This window comes from Coregonus lavaretus (assembly GCF_964263955.1).
Source record: "Coregonus lavaretus genome assembly, chromosome: 13".
NCBI classification, from domain to species: domain Eukaryota; kingdom Metazoa; phylum Chordata; class Actinopteri; order Salmoniformes; family Salmonidae; genus Coregonus; species Coregonus lavaretus.
Genome location: NC_140000.1, coordinates 41,798,089 through 41,820,295, shown reverse-complemented (window position 1 = coordinate 41,820,295; position 22,207 = coordinate 41,798,089). Strand labels below are relative to the sequence as shown.

At 42.4% G+C, this 22,207-nt stretch overlaps 1 protein-coding gene across 1 annotated transcript in view; it reads left to right on the top strand.

Moving 5' to 3' along the window:
* LOC311140434 (cadherin-like and PC-esterase domain-containing protein 1) overlaps window positions 1–22,207 on the top strand; it is a gene marked incomplete at both ends in the record, with an annotated part of 89,860 nt that overhangs the window by 38,609 nt on the left and 29,044 nt on the right. Inside the window, 8 exons of the mRNA XM_084175492.1 lie at window positions 7,283–7,413; window positions 7,509–7,584; window positions 9,476–9,640; window positions 9,794–9,898; window positions 11,686–11,840; window positions 13,000–13,070; window positions 15,920–16,106; window positions 16,700–16,877. Of these exons, the coding sequence (XP_084031618.1) occupies window positions 7,283–7,413; window positions 7,509–7,584; window positions 9,476–9,640; window positions 9,794–9,898; window positions 11,686–11,840; window positions 13,000–13,070; window positions 15,920–16,106; window positions 16,700–16,877 (1,068 nt within the window). The remainder of the gene's footprint in view (window positions 1–7,282; window positions 7,414–7,508; window positions 7,585–9,475; window positions 9,641–9,793; window positions 9,899–11,685; window positions 11,841–12,999; window positions 13,071–15,919; window positions 16,107–16,699; window positions 16,878–22,207) is intronic.

Sequence of the window (22,207 nt, the reverse complement as noted above, 5' to 3'; positions counted from 1 at the left end):
CTGCTCCTCTTCCTTGTTCGGGCGGACTTCGGCGGTCGTCGTCTCCGGAGTACTAGCTGCCACCGTTCTATGTTTCTTGTTCTTTTGGTTTTGTCTGTTCATAACACCTGTCCCTTATTTGTGTCTTGATTGTTCCCCTTATTTAGTTTGTTTGTTTGGGTCAGGTGTTATGCGTGATTGGTTTTGTCAGCCTGCCTCTTGGAGTTTGTTCTCTCGTTGTGTTTTACGAGAGCTCGCACTGTGTGCGCTTTTCCTTGTTTTCTCGCACTGTGTATTTTCGTGCGTAATTGTTCGCGCCACCCGGTTGGGTTGGCGACGTATACTTGTGTTTTGGACTCAGTAAAGTTCTGTTGACGTCCTCCTGGTTTCCTGCGCTGATTCCTATCATCCACCTACACCACTCTGACATCCCAAAGGAAATACATGATCTCACTTCAATACATTTTAATAGAAAGTTAGCAAAAATAGATAAGATCTTACTACCATGGAAAGGAAAATACCTGTCAATTTGTGGAAAAATCACACTGATTAACTCTTTAGTATTATCCCAGTTTACCTATTTGCTTATGGTCTTGCCTATGCCTAGCAAACAGTTTTTTAAATTATAAGAGAAAAAAATATTCAATTTTATTTGGAACGGCAAGCCAGACAAAATTAAAAGAGCATATTTATATAATGAATATGAATTCGGAGGACAGAAATTATTAAATATTAAAGCATTAGACCTATCACTAAAAGCTTCAGTCATAGAAAAGTTATACTTAAATCCGAACTGGTTCTCAAGCAAATTAGTAAGATTGTCTCACCCAATGTTCAAGAAAGGCCTTTTTCCCTTTATTCAGATTACAACCTCTCACTTTCAGTTATTTGAAAAGGAAATAATCTCCCAAATGTCACTATTTCTAAAACAAGCTATAGAAAGTTGGTTGCAATTTCAATTTAATCCTCCAGAAACGACAGAACAAATAATGCAACAAATATTGTGGTTAAATTCAAATATACTAATTAACAAAAAAACTTTATTTTTTGACAGAATGTTTAAAAAAGGTATAATCTTCATAAATGATATCATCGGTAGGACTGGTGGAGTTATGACGCACATGCAGCTAACAAAAACATATGGAAATGTCTGCTCTACCCAAAATTACAACCAAATAATTGCAGCCTTACCGCAAAAGTGGAAGAGGAAAGTGGAAGGGGGAGAAAGTAAGGAACTTGTCTGTCGGCCTTGCATTAAAGAACATAATTGGTTAAGGAAAACTGTGATAAATAAAAAAGTATATCAGTTTCACTTAAGGACCAAAGGATTGACAGCCGTCCCATATAGATTGCAAAATAGTTGGGAAGAGATCTTTGACGTACCGATCCCATGGCATAGTGTTTATGAACTGACACGCAAAACGACACCGGATTCAAAAATTAGAATCTTTCAATTTAAATTATTATATAAAATTCTTGCTACCAATAGAATGTTATTTATATGGGGGATACAATCTTCCCAGCTCTGCAGATTTTGCTGTGAAGAGACAGAATCATTAGATCATTTGTTTTGGTTCTGTCCATTTGTAGCTTGTTTTTTGACACAGGTCCAGGAATGGCTAAAGGATTGCAATATTTACCTGGAACTAACCTTGCAGATAGCATTACTGGGTGATCTGAAAAGTCATAGTCAATCAATCAATAATATAATAATACTTTTAGCAAAAATGTTTATTTTTAATTCACAATCTGTAGAAGCAATGAGAATAGAAAGGTTCAGAACTTTTGTAAAACATCACAGTACGGTTGAAATATATATGGCAAATAGAAATCCTATATGGATGGTGTTAAGAGATAGATGGGAGGTATTGAATAGAGTTGAAGGATGGGACTAATAACAAATAACAACAAATAATAACAAAGATAGCTAATAATGTAAGCATACTGTGTCCATAATAAGTATATAGGTTGTATGTTGGGAGCTTTTGGGAAAGAGCACAGTTAGAAAGATATGGCATATAGAAGCAAACCGGATGGACATCATGAAAATGATCGGAGAGGTTGAGAGTAGAAGAAGTTCAGGAGCAAAAATAAAAAATAAAAAAATATATATATATATATATATATATATATATATATATATATAATAGAATTATTGTAAAATTAACTCTGTCCATAAGGTGTAGATAGTAAGTATAGACCGGAAGTAGAGGCCTGGGCATTGTTGTTCACTAATTTACTCCAAGTAGGGAAAGGATGGTGGGGTTGAAAAGTAATAAAGGGGAGTATATATATAAAAATAAAAAATTAAATAAAAAACATGGGGGATTGGAAGTGATGCAGACAATTACATTGATAGAAGATACAATCTATCTGCAATATTAAGCTGCCATCCATTCCCCCAGAAAAACAAAACAAAAAAAACACAACGTGCTATTGGAACACAGGACTGATAATGGGCCTCTGTACGCCTATGTAGATATTCCATTTAAAATCAGCCGTTCCCAGCTACAATAGCCATTTACAACATTGCTAATGTCTACACTGTATTTCTGATCAATTTGATGTTATTTTAATGGACAAAAATAATAATTTTCTTTAGAAAACAAGGACATTTCTAATTGACCCCAAACTTTTGAACGGTAGTGTGTATATATACAGTACCAGTCAAAAGTTTGGACAAGTCAAAATATATATTATATTTGACATTCTTCAAAGTAGCCACTCTTTGCCTTGATGACAGCTTTGCACAGTCTTGGCATTTTCTTCACCAGCTTCATGAGGTAGTCACCTGGAATGCATTTCAATTAACAGGTGTGCCTTGTTAAAAGTTAATTTGTGCAATTTCTTTCCTTCTTAATGCATTTGAGCCAATCAGTTGTGTTGTGACAAGGTAGGGGGGGTATACAGAAGATAGCCCTATTTGGTAAAATACCAAGTCCATATTATGGCAAGATCAGCTCAAATAAAAAAAAGAGAAACTACAATCCATCATTACTTCAAGACATGAAGGTCAGTCAATCCAGAATTTTTCAAGAACTTTGAACGTTTCTTCAAGTGCAGTCGCAAAAACCATAAAGCGCTATGATGAAACTGTCTCGCATGAGGACCGCCACAGGAAAGGAAGACCCAGAGTTACCTCTGCTGCAGAGGATAAGTTCATTAGTGTTAACTGCACCTCAAATTGCAGCCCAAATAAATGTTTCACAGAGTTCAAGTAACAGACACATCTCAACATCAACTGAATCAGGCCTTCATGGTCGAATTGCTGCAAAGAAACCACTACTAAAGGACACCAATAAGAAGAAGAGACTTGCTTGGGCCAAGAAACACGAGCAATGGACATTAGACCGGTGGAAATTTGTCCTTTTGGTTCCAACCGCCGTGTCTTTGTGAGACGCAGAGTAGGTGAACGGATGATCTCCGCATGTGTGGTTCCCACCGTGAAGCATGGAGGAGGAGGTGTGATGGTGTGGGGGTGCTTTGCTGGTGACACTGTCAGTGATTTATTTAGAATTCAAGGCACACATAACCAGCATGGCTACCACAGCATTCTGGGACTATCATTTGTTTTTCAACAGGACAATGACCCAACACACCTCCAGGCTGTGTAAGGGCTATTTGACCAAGAAGGAGAGTGATGGAGTGCTGCATCAGATGACCTGGCCTCCACAATCACCCGACCTCAATCGAATTGAGATGGTTTGGGATGAGTTGGACCGCAGAGTGAAGGAAAAGAGGCCAACAAGTGCTCAGCATATGTGGGAACTCCTTCAAGACTGTTGGAAAAGCATTCCAGGTGAAGCTGGTTGAGAGAATGCCAAGAGTGTGCAAAGCTGTCATCAAGGCAAAGGGTGGCTACTTTGAAGAATGTCAAATATAAAATGTATTTTGATTAGTTTAACACTTTTTGTTTACTACATGATTCCATATGTGTTATTTCATAGTTTTGATGCCTTTACTATTATTCTACAGTGTAGAAAATAGTCAAAAATAAAGAAAAACCCTTGAATGAGTCCAAACTTTGACTGGTACTGTGTATATACAGTCGTGGTCAAAAGTTTTGAGAATGACACAAATATTAATTTTCACAAAGTCTGCTGCCTCAATTTTTATAATGGCATTTTGCATATACTCCAGAATTTTATGAAGAGTGATCAGATGAATTGCAATTAATTGCAAAGTCCCTTTTTGCCATGAAAATGAACTTAATCCCCAAAAAACATTTCCACTGCATTTCAGCCCTGCCATAAAAGGACCAGCTGACATCATGTCAGTGATTCTCTCGTTAACACAGGTGAGAGTGTTGACAAGGACAAGGCTGTAGATCACTCTGTCATTTACATTTTAGTCATTTAGCAGACGCTCTTATCCAGAGCGACTTACAGTTAGTGAGTGCATACATTATATTTATTTTATTTTTTCATGCTGGCCCCCCGTGGGAATCGAACCCACAACCCTGGTGTTGCAAACGCCATGCTCTACCAGCTGAGCTACATCCCTGCCAGCCATTCCCTCCCCTACCCTGGACGACGCTGGGCCAATTGTGCGCCGCCCCATGGGTCTCCCGGTCGCGGCCGGCTACGACAGAGCCTGGATTCGAACCAGGATCTCTAGTGGCACAGCCTTAGACCACTGCACCACTCGGGAGGTTATGTCATGCTGATTGAGTTAGAATAACAGACTGGAAGCTTTAAAAGGAGGGTGGTGCTTGAAATCATTGTTCTTCCTCTGTTAACCATGGTTACCTGTAAGGAAACATGTACCGTCATCATTGCTTTGCACAAAAAGGGCTTCACAGGCAAGGATATTGCTGCTAGTAAGATTGCACCTAAATCAACCATTTATCGGATCATCAAGAACTTCAAGGAGAGAGGTTCAATTGTTGTGAAGAAGGCTTCAGGGCACACAAGAAAGTCCAGCATGCGCCAGGACCGTCTCCTAATGTTGATTCAGCTGCGGGATCGGGGCACCACCAGTGCAGAGCTTGCTCAGGAATGGCAGCAGGCAGGTGTGAGTGTATCTGCACGCACAGTGAGGCGAATACTTTTGGAGGATGGCCTGGTGTCAAGAAGGGCAGCAAGGAAGCCACTTCTTTCCAGGAAAAACATCAGGGACCGACTGATATTCTGCAAAAGGTACAGGGATTGGACTGCTGAGGACTGGGGTAAAGTCATTTTCTCTGATGAATCTTTTGTTTGGGGCATCCGGAAAAAAGCTTGTCCGGAGAAGACAAGGTGAGCACTACCATCAGTCAGACAGTCATGTCAACAGTAAAGCATCCTGAGACCATTCATGTGTGGGGTTGCTTCTCAGCCAAGGGAGTGGGCTCACTCACAATTTTGCCTAAGAACACATCCATGAATAAAGAATGGTACCAACACATCCTCCGAGAGCAACTTCTCCCAACCATCCAAGAACAGTTTGGTGACAAACAATGCCTTTTCCAGCATGATGGAGCACCTTGCCATAAGGCAAAAGTGATAAATAAGTGGCCCGGGGAAAGAAACATCGATATTTTGGGTCCATGGCCAGAAAACTCCCCAGACCTTAATCCCATTGAGAACTTGTGGTCAATCCTCAAGAGGCGGGTGGACAAACAAAAACCCACAAATTCTGACAAACTCCAAGCATTGATTATGCAAGAATGGGCTGCCATCTGTCAGGATGTGTCCCAGAAGTTAATTGACAGCATGCCAGGGCGGATTGCAGAGGTCTTGAAAAAGAAGGGTCAACACTGCAAATATTGACTCTTTGCATAAAGTTAATGTAATTGTCAATAAAAGCCTTTGACACTTATGGAATGCTTGTAATTATACTTCAGTATACCATAGTAACATCTGACAAAACCATCTAAAAACACTTAAGCAGCAAACTTTGTGAAGACCAATACTTGTGTCATTCTCAAAACCTTTGACCACAACTGTATATATATATCATATATTTAACTGATTTGATTGACTGTAGCCCTGAGTCTTTGATAAAGCTGGACCTACAGTAAACATAGTAGAGACCTTGAGCTGTACACTGTGCTATGCCTCTTAGGAAACTCTTGTTTCTTCCTTCCTCCTCTCCAGAATGTTTGCGCTGCGTATTTTCTCCATGTGATGTTGATTAGGCTGTTACAGCTGTGTAGTGGAGGGTTGTGTGGTAGCTGGCTAAGTGCGCTACTAGCATATTGCTCCTAAATTAGCTTAGGGCTTTCAATTCACACTGTGCTGCAAACAGGCCAAGTGGATACACTCTGACTACACATGCAGTATAATGGATAGATTTGATATATAGCTATGATGGCACATCATGTTTTTGCTAATTATTTTCTCCAGTTATTTCTTAAAGTTACCTTCGGGCCTAGTGTTGTTTTTGTGCTTCTTCAGTCGTAAACATGCTAAAATATTGGAGCATGTGCAAACACATACACGCACACACACACAAAACTACTGCCAGAACTGTCTCTCTGCGGCAGAAACACAGTAAACCATAGTGTTCCTTTCCAATAACCCAACTTTCCACTCTGTTATACCAATCAAATATCTCTTCTGACTAGTTAACCTCTCGTTGACATCTCCAACGTGTCTATAAAACTCAAACTATCTGAGTCACCAGATGACCAAAACCATTCCAAATATCTGGAGCTCTGAACGTCCTGATCCTACTGCCATTATGATGTTGTTGTCTCCAAAGACTCCCAGTCGTTTTAAAAGGCCCTATTAATAGTGTTCAGTGTGTGTGTTTGTTCGTGCGGGCATGTGGGCGCGTGCATGTGTTGCTGTGGACGAGCCAACCACGCCACATGCTTCGGATATGAGCACCGTAATGCCTGATTCCCAACCCTGTCCAAACGTCACTCGCTGGCCCCTTATTGGGATTATCTCAAATTAAATCTGTCTGAGAGAGAGTGGTTGTAGTTTTTCTGTCATATCAAAGCTGGGGTTGTGGATTAATGAATGTGGACCTTTACCGCCACCTGTTGGAACAGAGTATAAATTGTTTATTTTGCCACAGCAGTGCGTCGCAAGTGATCAATTTCTTTTAAATATTACATTTACATGGAATCTCTCCATTCGAGCGCATATCAATTATTGCCTTGACTGATATTGAGGTGTAATAATTCAGTTGGAATCTATCCAACTCTGCTGGGTACAGACTTGAACTTCTTCAGACTTTTTTAATACTGACAAAAGTTGTATCTCCTCTTTATCCCCCCTCTCTCTTTCTCTATCCCTTTCTCTCTCTCTCTTTCACCCTCTCTCTCTCTTTCTGTCTTTCTGTCTTTCTCCTTCTCTTCATCGCTCTCTCTCAGCTCAATACCTTTTTTCTGCAGCAGCTGGGTCCTGATGCGTCCAATGAGGCCTTGGGCCATGTGAAGGAGGTCATAGGTCAGGTGTTGATGGCGGCAGCGTTGACCAATGAGGAGCCTAGCTCTCGGCACAGGTTAGCCACCCTCAAATCAACCTCACAGCTGTTCAAGTATTCATCTCTGTGCGTCGTTCTGATTTGTCACTATTCTATGACTGTTTCTCCTGTAGGTGGTGTCTCCTGTGTTTCCAGCTGATGACGTTCACTCTTCAGTTCAGTGGTTCCCTTCTGCCTGTCATAGTGAAGGTAAGAGGGGATTATTGCTGGGTCGGCACATTACTACTGTAGCCGGTCTCTACTGATGGTGTTTTAGAGTAGTCGCTAGGTGCGCCATAAGACTGTGAGACTAGCAACATTCAAAGATGTCAATATACACTATATATACAAAGGTATGTGGACACCCCTTCAAATTAGTGGATTCAGCTATTTCAGCCACACCTGTTGCTGACAGGTGTATAAAATCGAGCACACAGCCATGCAATCTCCATAGACAAACATTGGCAGTAGAATGGCCTTACTGAAGAGCTCAGTGACTTTCAACGTGGCACCGTCATAGGATGCCACCTTTCCAACAAGTCTGTTCGTCAAATTTCTGCCCTGCTAGAGCTGCCCCGGTCAACTATAAGTGCTGTTATTGTGAAGTGGAAACTTCTAGGTGTGGTAGGCCACACAAGCTCACAGATCGGGACCTCCGATTGCTGAAGCACGTAACGCGTAAAAATCGTCTGTCCTCGTTTGCAATACTCACTACTGAGTTCCAAACTGCCTCTGGAAGCAACGTCAGCACAGGAACTGTTCGTTGGGAGCTTCATGAAATGGGTTTCCATGGCCGAGCAGCAGCACACAAGCCTAAGTCCACCATGCGGAATGCCAAGCGTCGGCTAGAGTGGTGTAAAGCTCGCCGCCGTTGGACTCTGAAGCAGTAGAAACGCCTTCTCTAGAGTGATGAATCACGCTTCACCATCTGGCAGTCCGACGGATGAATCTGGCTTTGGCGGATGCCAGGAGAAACCTACATGCCCCAATGCATAGTGCCAACTATAAAGTTTGGTAGAGGAGGAATAATGGTCTGGGGCTGTTTTTCATGGTTCGGGCTCCTTAATTCCAGTGAAGGGAAATCTTAATGCTACAGCATACAATGACATTCGAGACGATTCTGTGCTTCTAACTTTGTGGGAACAGTTTGGGGAAGGCCCTTTCCTGTTTCACCATGACAATGCCTCCGTGCACAAAGCGAGGTCCATACATAAATGGTTTGTTGAGATCGGTGTGGAAGAACATGACTGGCCTTTACAGAGCCCTGACCTCAACCCCATCAAACACCTTTGGGATTAATTGGAACGCCGACTGCGAGCCCGGCCTAATCGCCCAACATCAGTGCCTGACCTCACTAATGCTCTTGTGGCTGAATGGAAGCAAGTCCCCTCAGCAATGTTCCAACATCTAGTGGAAAGCCTTCCCAGACCAACTCCATATTAATGCCCATGATTTTGGAATGAGATGTTCGCTGAGCAGGTGTCCACATACTTTTGGTCGTGTAGGGTAACTTCCGAGTTGAGCAGAGAAGTGAGAGTCAGTATTTTAGCTGTTGTGCTGCATACATGTCGGTTGCATACAAACACACGTGCACTCACACACGCACATACCCATGCATGCACGCTGCTGAGTGATACAACTAGTCACAGTTATAAAAGCCATTACACTTAAAGGGTCTCCCTTGAAGTATTTTAATTGGTTTGACCCAGAGACGCCTTCCCCTTTTTCCAGATTCCAAACATGGTGTCCATTGGTTCCACTCCTATAACCCGAGCCACCAATAAACATGATGATGTTTCCTTCTGTAGGCTTTATAGCCTGTTCCATGTACTCATCTTAGAAAACCAACATATCTCTAAGGTCCAGTCTGACTAATTCCTTCCTTGAATTCCCCTCATTGCTTACACCTCTCCAATACCTTCAGACCTCTAAGTGTGAGTCAGGGTAGAAGGAAGGGAGCAGGCCATTGTGTTGGCACACATTCATTCGTTTCCTACAGTATTAAGATAACTCATATATCCACTAGGTGGCAGAACATGCTTACTCTCAGTACCTTACTGAAAGCCATTGCTAAAAATTTCCCTTAATCTCTGTCTGTCAGGCTGAGATTGACCTGCACTTTGATGGGCTGAGGGACCCAGGGTTTGACGGACAGATCACAAAAGAGTTCATCCTGGAAGACGCTCTTCTCTTCCTACTCCCAGCACACAGTGGACAGGCCAGTCTGAAGAGCCCTTCGCACACTGAGACAGACGATGGACAGAGGGTACTAAACAACTGTGTTTAACTTAATAAAGCACTCAATACTGTGAGGGCAATAACGATGGACTCTTTTTAACAGTACAATTTCAGAGAGAAATTTTAATAGATATCATAATTCCATGGACCCTCACAATTAGTTTTGTGTGTTTCTGGTCAGTATGGTGGCTGTGGAGGGACATACAGTCTCTGTCTACCAGAACACCAGACTCTCCTCCTCCTCCAGTTCCTCCGTCAGCTGAGGACACCAGGGCCATTTGAACTGGTAATCATCTATTCCACATTACTCTCTGTTACAGTGCATTCAGAAAGTATTCAGACCCCTTCACTTTTTCTACATTTTCTTAAGTTACAGCCTTATTCGAAAATTGATTAAATGGTTTTTTCGCCTCATCAATCTACACACAATACCGCATAATGACAAAGCACACAGATTTTTAGAGATTTTTGCAGATGTATACAAAAAATAAAAACTGAAATCACATTTACATAAGTATTCAGACCCTTTACTCAGTACTTTGTTGAAGCACCTTTGGCAGCGAATACAGCCTAAAGTATTCTTGGGTATGACGCTACAAGCTTGGCACACCTGTATTTGGGGAGTTTCTCCAATTCTTCTCTGCCGATCCTCTCAAGCGCTGTCAGTTTGGGTGGGGAGCGTTGCTGCACAGCTATTTTCAGGTCTCTCCAGAGATGTCCGATCGGGTTCAAGTCCGGGCCACTCAAGGACATTCAGAGACTTGTCCCAAAGCCACTCCTGCGTTGTCTTGTCTGTGTGCTTAGGGTCGTTGTACTGTTGGAAGGTGAACCTTCGCCCCAGTCTGAGGTCCTGAGCGCTCTGGAGCAGGTTTTCATCAAGGATATCTCTGTACTTTGCTCCGTTCATCTTTCCCTCGATCCTGACTAGTCTCCCAGTCCCTGCCGCTGAAAAACATCCCCACAGCATAATGCTGCCACCACCATGCTTCACCGTAGGGATGGTATTGGCCAGGTGATGAGCGGTGGCAGGCTTCCTCCAGATGTAACGCTTGGCATTCAGGCCAAAGAGTTCAATCTTGGTTTCATCAGACCATAGAATCTTGTTTCTCATGGTCTAAGAGTCCTTTAGGTGCCTTTTGGCAAACCACAAGCGGGCTGTCATGTGCCTTTTACTGAGGAGTGGCTTCCGCCTGGCCACTCTACCATAAAGGCCTGATTGGTGGAGTGCTGCAAAGATGGTTGTCCTTCTGGAAGGTTCTCCCATCTCCACTGAGGAACTCTGGAGCTCTGCCAGAGTGACCATCGGGTTCTTGGTCACCTCCCTGACCAGGGTCCTTCTCCCCTGATTGCTCAGTTTGGCCGGGTGGCAAGCTCTAGGAAGAGTCTTGGTGGTTCCAAACTTCTTCCATTTAAGAATGATGGGGGCCACTGTGTTCTTGGGGACCTTCAATGCTGCAGACATTTTTTGGTACCCTTCCCCAGAGCTGTGCCTCGACACAATCCTGTCTCGGAGCTCTACGGACAATTCCTTCGACCTCGTGGCTTGGTTTTTACTCTGACATGCACTGTCAACTGTGGGACCTAATATAGACAGGTGTGTGCCTTTCCAAATCATGTCCAATCAATTGAATTTACCACAGGTGGACTCCAATCAAGTTGTAGAAACATCTCAAGGATGATCAATGGAAACAGGATGCACCTGAGCTCAATTTCGAGTCTCATAGCAAAGGGTCTGATTACTTATGTAAATAAGGTATTTCTGTTTTTTATTTGTAATACATTTGCAAACATTTCTAAAAACTTGTTTTCGCTTTGTCATTATGAGGTATTGTGTGTAGATTGATGAGGGAAAACAATTATTTAATCCATTTTGGAATAAGGCTGTAACGTAACAAAATGTGGAAAAGGGGAAGGGGTCTGAATACTTAACGAATGCACTGTATAGAGTATAACCAGATTCATTCTGAAGCATAATGTAGTCATTGATACAGAACACTTGCAGTGATTCCAGATTGTAATCATGTTATTTAGAGTGTATGTATTCCCAGTAACTGAAAACCTGTCTATATCCAGCTTTATCCCGCAGCTTCTCCGGAGCGTTCTCCTATCCAAGACTTTCTGTTTCGATCGTTCCCTAGAGCAGAGGAGTCTGGGAGTGGGCTGCATTTCTCAGCATTGTTGGACAGAGTCTGTTCTCATTATACAGAGCAGAGGAACCAGACTTACAGGTGAGCACAAGTGTGCACACACACACACACACACACACACACACACACACGTCAATCAGTTCACATGAGGTTCTGTTACCTTGCTCTATCCCCTTGGTGTTGTCTTACTCTCCATATATTTGGAAAGGATCGACCAAACAATTTAACAGAAAAATGACTGGGCTGGGGGTCATAAAGCTTGGCTGAATTAAGGATGGTTTTCGTTCCCCAACCTCCCCTAAGCATCCCTTCATTAAGCCCCAGGCACATGTACGTTAGTCTGGCTGTAGCAGGAGAGAGGAGCTTCAGGCCCAATCCACTCAGACTGGAACAGAACTAGGTTAAATCCCTGCTTGGCTGGGTGCTGGCTCCACTGGCGGACCCCATCTGGCTTCCCATCCTTCTCAGGCCTGTGGCACGGAGCTGGGCTGCTGCCACTCAGAACACAGCCTCCCTCTGCCTTTGGGCTGGGTGGACTTCTGGGGCTGAGCACGGAGCTAGGAGCTAGGAGCTAGGAGCATGTAGCACGCTCACAGGCAGGGAACCAGGCGGAATGATGAGGATGATGGGAGGAAAGAGAGGGAGGTAGTGGAGGAATGGGTATGGTAAGGGGTAGAGGGGTTGGTGATGGAAGGGTTTGGAAGAGGAATGGAAGGGGAACAGGGTGCTGGATGTGGGAAGTGGAGGAAACGGGGGTGGAAGAGAAGAAAAGGGAGAGGGTATCAGGCTAGAGAAAGAAGGAGGGAGGATACGTGTCTGGAGAACAGCCAGTATAGTTTACTGTGATTGGATGACGGTTATAACAAGTGTTGATAATCTCCTCTGGACCTCATATAGGCCAGAAGGGAACCAATTGGAATGTTGACGCTGGCCAGGAAAGTGTGTGTGTGTGTGTGTGTTTGTGTGTGTGTGTGTCTTTGATCACCATATGTGCATTTTTCCTATCCATATTTCTGAATTTGTGCAGTTGGTTTGTGTGAGACTTATAAGTCTATCAAGAATGTGCTTGATAGACTTATAAAAATGTCATTTTATTAGAGGGATAAAGTTTGTCATCGCTCTTTTGTTGTTTTTATTGCAGGGAAAGTCCTCAGAATGATTGAGGGGATGTTCTCATTATTCCCTGTTCCAATGGGACATTTATTTTCTAAATAATGACAGTCTTCCATGTTTCCCATAGGACCGATGAGGCAGAGACACAGACTGGGTGGGACCAACACTCAAGCTCCCAGGACATCCCTGGAGACAGAGGTGAGGCGCTGCTCAGGTGTCTGCTAATTGGCTGGCTCTGGAGCACCTCCCAACAGGATGTTTAGAAATGGATTGGAATTAGAATGCTGTATATCTCAATGGTTTGAAGTGTGGCGCACCAGAGCTCCACACGGGGAGGTTTACATGTATTTTTGTAGAGCAAAACTACACCGTGCACAGACCCTCTCGCGCACCCAATGTCTTCGATATACAGTACCAGTCAAAAGTTTAATGAAAAGGGTGTGCAAAGCTGTCATCAAGGCAAAGGGTGGCTATTTGAAGAATCTCAAATATAAAATATATTTTGATTTGTTTAACACTTTTTTGGTTACTAAATGATTCCATATGTGTTATTTCATAGTTTTGATGTCTTCACTATTATTCTACAATGTAAAAAATAGTAAAAATTAAGAAAAACCCTTGAATGAGTAGGTGTTTCCAAACTTTTGACTGGTACTGTATATCGAAGACATTGGGTGCGCGAGAGGGTCTGTGCACGGTGTAGTTTTGCTCTACAAAAAGACACGTAAACCTCCCTGTGTGGAGTTCTGGTGAACTCAGAGCGCCACACTTCAAACCATTAAGATATACAGCATTCTAATTCCAATCCATTCCTAAACATCCTGTTGGTGAGGCGCTCCCGAGCCAGCCAATTAGCTGAGAAAATAGTAAAAATAAAGAGAAACCCTTGAATGAGTAGGTGTGTCCAAACTTTTGACTGGTAGTGTATGTCGAGTTTCCTTGTAGGCCTATTTGGCAGGGAAACTGTGAAGCCAGCATTATAGCCTATTTCTGTTTGAGTCTTTTATTAAAGAATGTGAAACAATGTTGTTTCTGTTTGATCCTTGTTAGTACATCATGCATAGCTTTTCTTTATATGGCCTAAAATAAATGTGTTCATATGGGCAGAATATTATTTATAGGGTATAGCATACCGAATTTTGATCAGTTATGAAAATAAAACATTGAATGCAGAAAAAATGTATCTGATAAAAGGCAGACATTTCAATTAAAAAAGACTGGATGGATGGCTTTGATAGGCCAGCAGTCGAATTGCAAGTCGTTCATGTGCTAAAATCAAATTATTCTGCATAAAAGGATCTTGCACTGCTATCCTCAGGATTCATTATTCTCAGAGGAGTAGAACAAGCAATGGAACCCGAATTTATCCTCTGTGTGTGGAGAAAATATCCTGGCGCATGAAGGCTACACCTACAGACTGTAACGACAGACCGCCAATAAGTCCTTCTGGGAGTGCACCGAATATGATGTTTTCGAATGCCGAGGTTGCATAACCCTCACTGACGGGGTTATCTCCTAGTTAACCAACCAATTTTCATACATAGGACGCGACAATTGATAACCTTTCAGACAATTTTGTTGTGCAGCATCAGAAGCATCTGTACCTTTTCAGGCAGTATAATTCTGCTCCGGCATAGAATGTTCGGTATTGTTTCCCTGACAACAATAAACAATCCTGATTAATGTGCTGTTTTGTTGTTTTTCTGCGGGTTTTTTTTATGGTAGGGTAGATGTGTTTTCTTTCTACTAAAAGTCATTGAATTTACCGAACTTCGAAGTACTTTTTAGGAGTGGGTTGTCTGCGCGCAGGCAGCAGACAGGCAGGCTGCTTGCAGACAGCTCGAGATCATTTCATTGACCGTTTTGGTTGCCTAGTGATGGACTTTAGCCATGCTTCAGAAGCGGCATTTCGTTACCGGCAAGTTAAATGCCCATTCAGTGGCGCTTCGAAACTATCTCCAGAGAAGGTTTCGTGGCGGCATTTAAAAAGCCATAGTGTACCCTTTCAGACAAACAAATGCTGGCTGGAGCTGAGGCGCTTTCAAGGCGCCACACTTTATATACCATATTAACGAATTTATATAGGCCTAGGCTACAATATTCAGCCCATATGAACAACATTTATTTTAGGCCATAACAAAATGTGTAGCCATACACGATTTAATGAAAAGCAGTAAACATACACCTTTAATAAGATTCATGAACACAATCATGCAATAGTTAACATACACAACATTGTTTCACTTTCTTTAATAACAGACTCATAAACACAATCATGCAATAGGCTACAGCTGACTTCACAGCTTCACCCGCGCTTCACAGCTTCCCTGGGAAACTCGATGTATTGTAGCCTCACAAGGACGAAAGAGCAGAGAAGGAGTTCCCTTCTGCTGCAGTGTTCACGGTAAAATATGTCGCCTTGTGGCGGTGCTTCAGGCTGGGAGGTTTGGTAGGTGGACCTGCTGTGCCCCCTGCATCTGCAGACTGCTTGAGGTTGGCACACACCAGAGTAAATTGCCTCCACAGAAAGAGAGCATTCTCTGGGCTTGTGCTCAACACTTGTGGACCTCAGGGTATCATTATTAACATTGCTCTATGTGTGTGTTAACATTTTTCCTCCCATTACATAAGTGTGTGTGTGTGTTGATGTGAATGTCTTTAACTTTAATCCATTTGAATGGGGATAATAAGCGCGTACACACACACACACACATACACCAAGCAGGCATGCTTTAGATAACTATCTTTGTTCTTTGATGCTCTGTCTGATGGATAAATGTGTAACAGCATTCTGAATATCTTTGGGCTCAGACACACCAATAACTTTTGCTGGCTGAGAGTATTTAACACCTCTGAATGTAATTGTGCGCACTGATTTTACGTGTACAATCGCATGAAAAATACAGCGGGTTGTCGTTAAAACACAGTGTGCTGAGCGATCGGCAGATGAACGATAGATCCACATACGGTGTGACGTGTGCAAGCCTTTTTATCTGCATATAATCCATTCTCTCTCTCTCTCTCTTTCTCCCTGTGGTGTGTATCAGAGCGTTGTGTGGACCCCCACCTCAGACAGCTGTACACAGACCCCCCTCTGACTCTTAGCCCCCCCTTCAGTCCCTGGGTGAAGGACTACCGTGCTGAGGTCCCCTTTGATGTGGTGACCCTACGCCTCCGCCCCGAGCCCATCAGCCCAGTCTGTCACATACACCTGGACGAGCACAGAGGACCTAGGTGAGACCCTCCCAGCCATGACCTTTCACCCTGTGAGTCACAAGCTGGGCTTTCAAATGTATCCTGGGTCACGTTCAGTGAGATGGTAGGTGTTAGCAGTAATATAGTTAGATCTCCAACTAGCCCTTTTGATCTTGTCCCATATTGCTTACACCTGCCCAGTCTTCAGGTCTAAAATATAGACGTAAGTTAGTTATGGCATCTGAATTCTGGAAATGTGTGTTTTCAGTCCAGTGTTTTGATCACTCTGTGTGATTGTCGAACTCTGTTTCTTATGTCCGCAGCTTTGATTTCAGCAGCCAATCCCTGATTAGCATCCATTAGACTCAGTAGCACTGGGGTCAGAGGATTGACCTCTGACAGACACAGACACACACATATAGCGCTAAATGTGACATTTAGGAATTATTCTAAACTCTCCCTCAGCCCCCTACCCTATCTCTCACCATCCTGTGTGTGTGTGTTTTCATCTCTCTGTTCTGTGTGTGTGTGTGTGTGTGTGTGTGTGTGTATGTGTGTGTGTGCTTGTGCTTATGTGTGTTTCATCTCCCTGGACCTTGTTTCTGAGATGCTCTGCTTCTGTTTTTCCACAGAACGGCAAACTACCCGGTCGGCCTGGGCAACAGCATAATCAACATTCTAGTGACGGACGAGTCGGCCGCCACAGAGCCCGAGCCTGTCGTCATGACAATATACACTCTGCACATGTACCGCGAGAGCCGGCCCAGCCTGCCCATGTTTGGAGAGCATGTGATGTGTGGCTTCGTGCAGGTACGTGGTGTGGGCAGGGCATTTCTACACACTTGTAACTCACTACCAAACACTCACAGATGGACAAGCACTGTCAGAGACCTGGGCCTGTATTCACAAAGTCTCAGAGTAGGAGTGCTGATAGAGGATCAGTGTTTAGTTTTAGATTATAATGAATAACTGTATATGGATAGGGGGGACCTGATCCTAGATTAGCATTCTAAAATGTGTTGTTTTCTCCATTATGAGTAAAACAAGGTAAATATGTAAGGTTAGTGGGAGTTCATGTTCCCCATCAAGTTAACCAAGAGTGACTTCCTGTCTGGGGTTCACTGACTTTACCTGGAGGACCACATCAGAGGAACACAAAATACTATTTCCCTATTCCCCTTACCATATTCAAATGACACGCACTATTTACTTTTACAGAGCCATGGTTTCAATTCCCAGAGCATGGGAAGTGTTTCCTTTTATGAGCAATGTTGGTCTGGCACCCAACACAAGTTTCATAGCATGTAAACAAAGGAAAATCAATTCATTCGGTTGAGAAGGAACGGTGCGGTTCCTTCGTTTTTACAGCGTTTGTCATGTCGGTGGTTGGGTTTCGCAGAGGGAGCCTTCGCGGCTGGTTCCTGTAAAGTTTAGTGTCGGTTACGGCCGCGAATGGTGTCGAGAGGCGGTGGAGCAGCAGCCGTTTCGAGATACGGTTGGTTAATATTTCGGAGCCAGGATTTTCCAGATTACAGTTGGAATGTGGAGGGGCGGGGGTGGTAAAGGGATTGAGAGGGTCTGATGTTCCCATGAGATCCTGTGTCAAGGGCTATATTTGAGCTTTCACACCCCAGTAAGAGTTTGGTTTGGGACGTGGTCCGGGACGCTCTGTCTCCCCCTCACCTGACCCCCCTCACTCCTCTCCAAACCTCCCTCCCTATCTCCTGATGCATCTTGGGTATGAGGGTGGCGATGGGGCGGTGTCCTGGGGTGGGGCAGGGTTGATGGAGCAGACCCTTAGCTGACCAATCAGTGCAGGGATATGAGCCATTAAGAGGAGGAGCATTTCTGGAGATTTCAGATTTTAGTACATTACAGGGATAGGGACAGTGGGGTAAATTGAGGTCATTTTTTACATTCAGGATCACTCCATCAAGGGAAATATAGTATTCTTTCTAACAAAGGTATTTACATAGATTTCAGGATGTTGTGTATCCCTGGAAATAATCAGAATTTATGTAAACATTACAGTTTTGAAAACAGTTTGTCCCCAAAAAGTGGTCTCTTGGCACAACTTATCGGGTAAATTAAGCTGCGGGAAATGGTAAATTAAGCCGCCTGCAAATGTCTGTACTGAATCAAATATTACCACTACCTTTTTAAAAACATGTCTATCTTTATTTCCCAAACGCAATTCAATTCAACACAATCACAACCGCTTTGTCTTTTAATCATTTGAATCATCTTTTAACACACCTAACAAACACTTTGTACTTACACCTTTGACATAGGCCAGGCCCTGGTGTTACCTCATATCCCAGTGATAATGCCTTCCATTACGCCTGGGAAGAAAATTATTCAATTTGCTCAGCTTGCCATTGGCTCAACCATTGGCTCAACTTACCCAAAGGCAAACATTTGGACTATATTAGCCCACACTGCTACAAGGATGCACTTTCATGCTATGTTTAGGACTTCATATTGAAGCATATAGAGACCCCAACGGATGTATAGAGCAATCATTAAATGATCTACTTTGGTTTAAATACAAGCGTCATGGAACTTCTAACACAATAAATCCATTTGACTTGGTGAAAATCTGTTTTTTGTACCTAACTTGCTTACCTCTTTTTCCATGTGTTTTTTTTCTTTCAGACTAAATATTTGGTCAAATTATTAATTTTGTGTATGTTTTCCTAGAAACAAGGGTGGCTCAACTTACCCCACTCTTGCCTATGATGCGTCAAACATGCATACATACTTATACACACGGGCAAACACTTTTGAGCCACATATGGACACACACATACTATATAAATACACACACACAGCTCATACACATACTCAGTTTTCCCCTGCTGGTAGTGTGAGGGCTGTGGTTATTATGGTCCATTGGGAAGAGCTGACTGTCTCCCAAATGGTTATTGTGGTCACCGAGTGGTCCTCACATCCTAGCAGGCATAAACTATTCTCTCCCAAAGAACATGTGGTCCTGTTTTTGGTCAGAAATGAAGGAGAGAAAAGAGGAAAAACAGACTAAATCCTTGACAAATTGTTCACACAGCACAGCCACCAATGATTTCCTGGTTCTATTTGCTGTAGGCCTGTGAGATTAATGATAATTATATGTCAAACAGTCACTAATTCCTCATGAGTGTTGGTAAACATCTGACACCCTCTCTGTTTCCTAGTTTATCTCTTTCTTTCTTTCTTTCTTTCTTTCTTTCTTTCTTTCTTTCTTTCTTTCTTTCTTTCTTTCTTTCTTTCTTTCTTTCTTTCTTTCTTTCTTTCTTTCTTTCTTTCTTTCTTTCTTTCTTTCTTTCTTTCTTTCTTTCTTTCTTTCTTTCTTTCTTTCTTTCTTTCTTTCTTTCTTTCTTTCTTTCTTTCTCGTATATTTGAGTTTAACCATATCATTTGTTCTAGCTTTTCTGGAGGATAAAACTTAAATTGTAACCAGCTTTGTATGGCTTGTTTAAGAAAGGGCGATACTTGAAACAAAATTTCATTTTCAATTAGTTGGAAATGAGAAGTTGTAATCTGTATGAAGGCAAAAAGTTAATTTCTGGACAAAGGATGAGCTTTTCTTAATAATCTACTGGAGAACCATTTTGGGTTTAAGTATAATTTATGTATGAGTGAAGCTTTTAGTGAGAGGTTTAAAGCTTTAATATTTAACACTTTTAGCCCCCCAAACTCATATTCATTATATAATTTTTTTTTTAAATGGACTGGATCTTTATACTTACCACATGGGTCCTGTTTTAGTAGTAATGAAATCAGACCTTCTTGTAGAGTACCTGAAAGTCTAACATTTTTATAGGAGTAATTCAAACATGCTAATAATGGATATTTGAGTACATCAATATATACCTCTACTGGTATACCATCAAGCCCTGGTGTTTTTCCAGACTGAAAAGATTTAATTGCCTCAAAAAGTTCCTCTTCTATAAGTTGGCCTTCACACAGGTCTTTCTGTAAATGTGTTAATTATAATTATAATTATTATTATTATTATTATTATTAGGAAATAAATCCTTACAGTTAACATCATTCAGTGGAAATGGAAGAGACTGAAAAGAAAAGATATGCTTAAAATATTTTGCTTCCTCTTTCAAAATATAATTTGGTAAATCATGCATGACTCCATCATTTGTAACGAGTTTCTGTAAATTATTTTTGGTAGCATTTCTATGTTGAAGATTCAAGAACATTTGCATTTTTCACAATTTTCCATCCAATTCGCTTTATTTTTGTTTGATCGTTCTTGAATAAGTACCTCCAATTCTTTTTGTTTTTCCTCAAACCTATTTTGTGCTTCTATAGTACAGTTTCCATTACCATCTACCTGCACTGTTATTTCCTCTATTTCCTTTATTAGTCTAATCTCTTTTGACCTAAACTGCTTTTGTTTTAATGATGAGTATTGTATTGAATGGCTTCTAAAAGTGTCCCATACAATAAGGGGATCTGCTGTACCTATGTTGTGCAGAAAAAAGTCAATTATGAATTATTTTGTCTTAGTTAAGAACAAATTGTCATCCAAAATTGCCGTCCACGTGGAAATTCTGTAAGAGTTATATGGAGGCCAATTAGATGGTGGGCCGATCACATTCGGTCTCCTATTATTTAAATGTTTTACTTTTGATGCCAGCACAAGGAGTTGCTACAGCGTGATGAGCCAAGTAAAGCCCCCCCCGTCCAAACCCTCCCCTAACCCGGACAACGCTGGGCCAATTGTGCGCCACCCTATGGGACTCCCGATCACGGCCGGTTGTGATACAGCCCGGGATCGAACCCGGGTCTGTAGTGATGCCTCTAGCACTGCGATGTAGTGCCTTAGACCGCTGCGCCACTTGGGAGGCCTGTATTATTTATTTTACAGTCTTTTTTTGCTAATCTATATCAAGAGTGCCAATAATTTTGGAGGTGACTGTAATGCACATTAGATATATAAATCATCATCATTGTAATTAATGTAGTCTGTTTTGACTCAGAGCCTAAAGGGATTCACAAACCCCATCCTATTAGTCCATTTCATCCACCAGCCACCAGTCAGGAGTGGTTACTCTCAGACGTGCTAGAGGCTGAGTTGGGACAGGGTGTATGGACGATTGGAATGCTGCTGACACACATCACACATCCAACCCTGTGACCCCAACCCATCATACTCCTACACACAGCAGTATCACCTTGCACTGGGATGAAAGGAGGACGAAGGGTGTACGTGTGTGCCATTTTTTTTTCAAGCATACAATATAGCTCAGTATTTGTATGACTTATTTTATACAGTCTTTTTTACTAATCTTTATCAAGGGTGCCAATAATTTAGGAGGTGACTGTATATGAGTGGAAGGTGAACTACAGTAAGCTCCCTCTCTCTGTCCTATAGGACATCCCATTTGGATGGAGTTTCAGAGGCTCTTAGAACCCCTTCCTCCCTGTATCCCCTCTCTTCCTCTTTCATCCCTCCATTCCTCTCATCCTTCATGTGATGGAGTCTTCTCAGCATCCTGCCTGTGCAGATAGACCATTTGATCTGTCTGTGTGACTTAAGACCTCTGTCTATCTGTGTTATGATGATTTGATTGGATTAATACATGTCTCACTATATCAACAAAGACAGGGCTAGTACCTCAGCGCTCTCTCTCGCTCTCTCTCTCACTCTCACTCTCACACTCACACTCACACTCACACTCACACAACTCAACTTACTCCTGCTCTTGGCTCCCTGTACTATAAGGCTGCTACAAGCTCATGCTATGCCAGAGGGACTTTGGCAAGTGATAGCATCTCTCCCTTGATGTACAGTTTGAAATGATTATATTTCCACAGCATTTGATTGGCATTTTTGTGCATGAATGTGACATGCAGACATAACCAAATTGCAGTGCCTGTCTAGCACAGCAAATTGTTTTTTAAAGTTTGATCTGAAACACAACTTTTCTTTGTTCCTCCTGATCCGCTTGGCTTAGCGAGAATTAATTAATTTGCCGTTTAGAAGTGAAATAATCTAATTGTCACATGCGCGCACACACACACACACACACACACACACACACACACACACACACACACACACACACACACACACACACGCTCTGAGCGATTGTGGCAGAGTATATAAGGAAGACTTGAGCCAG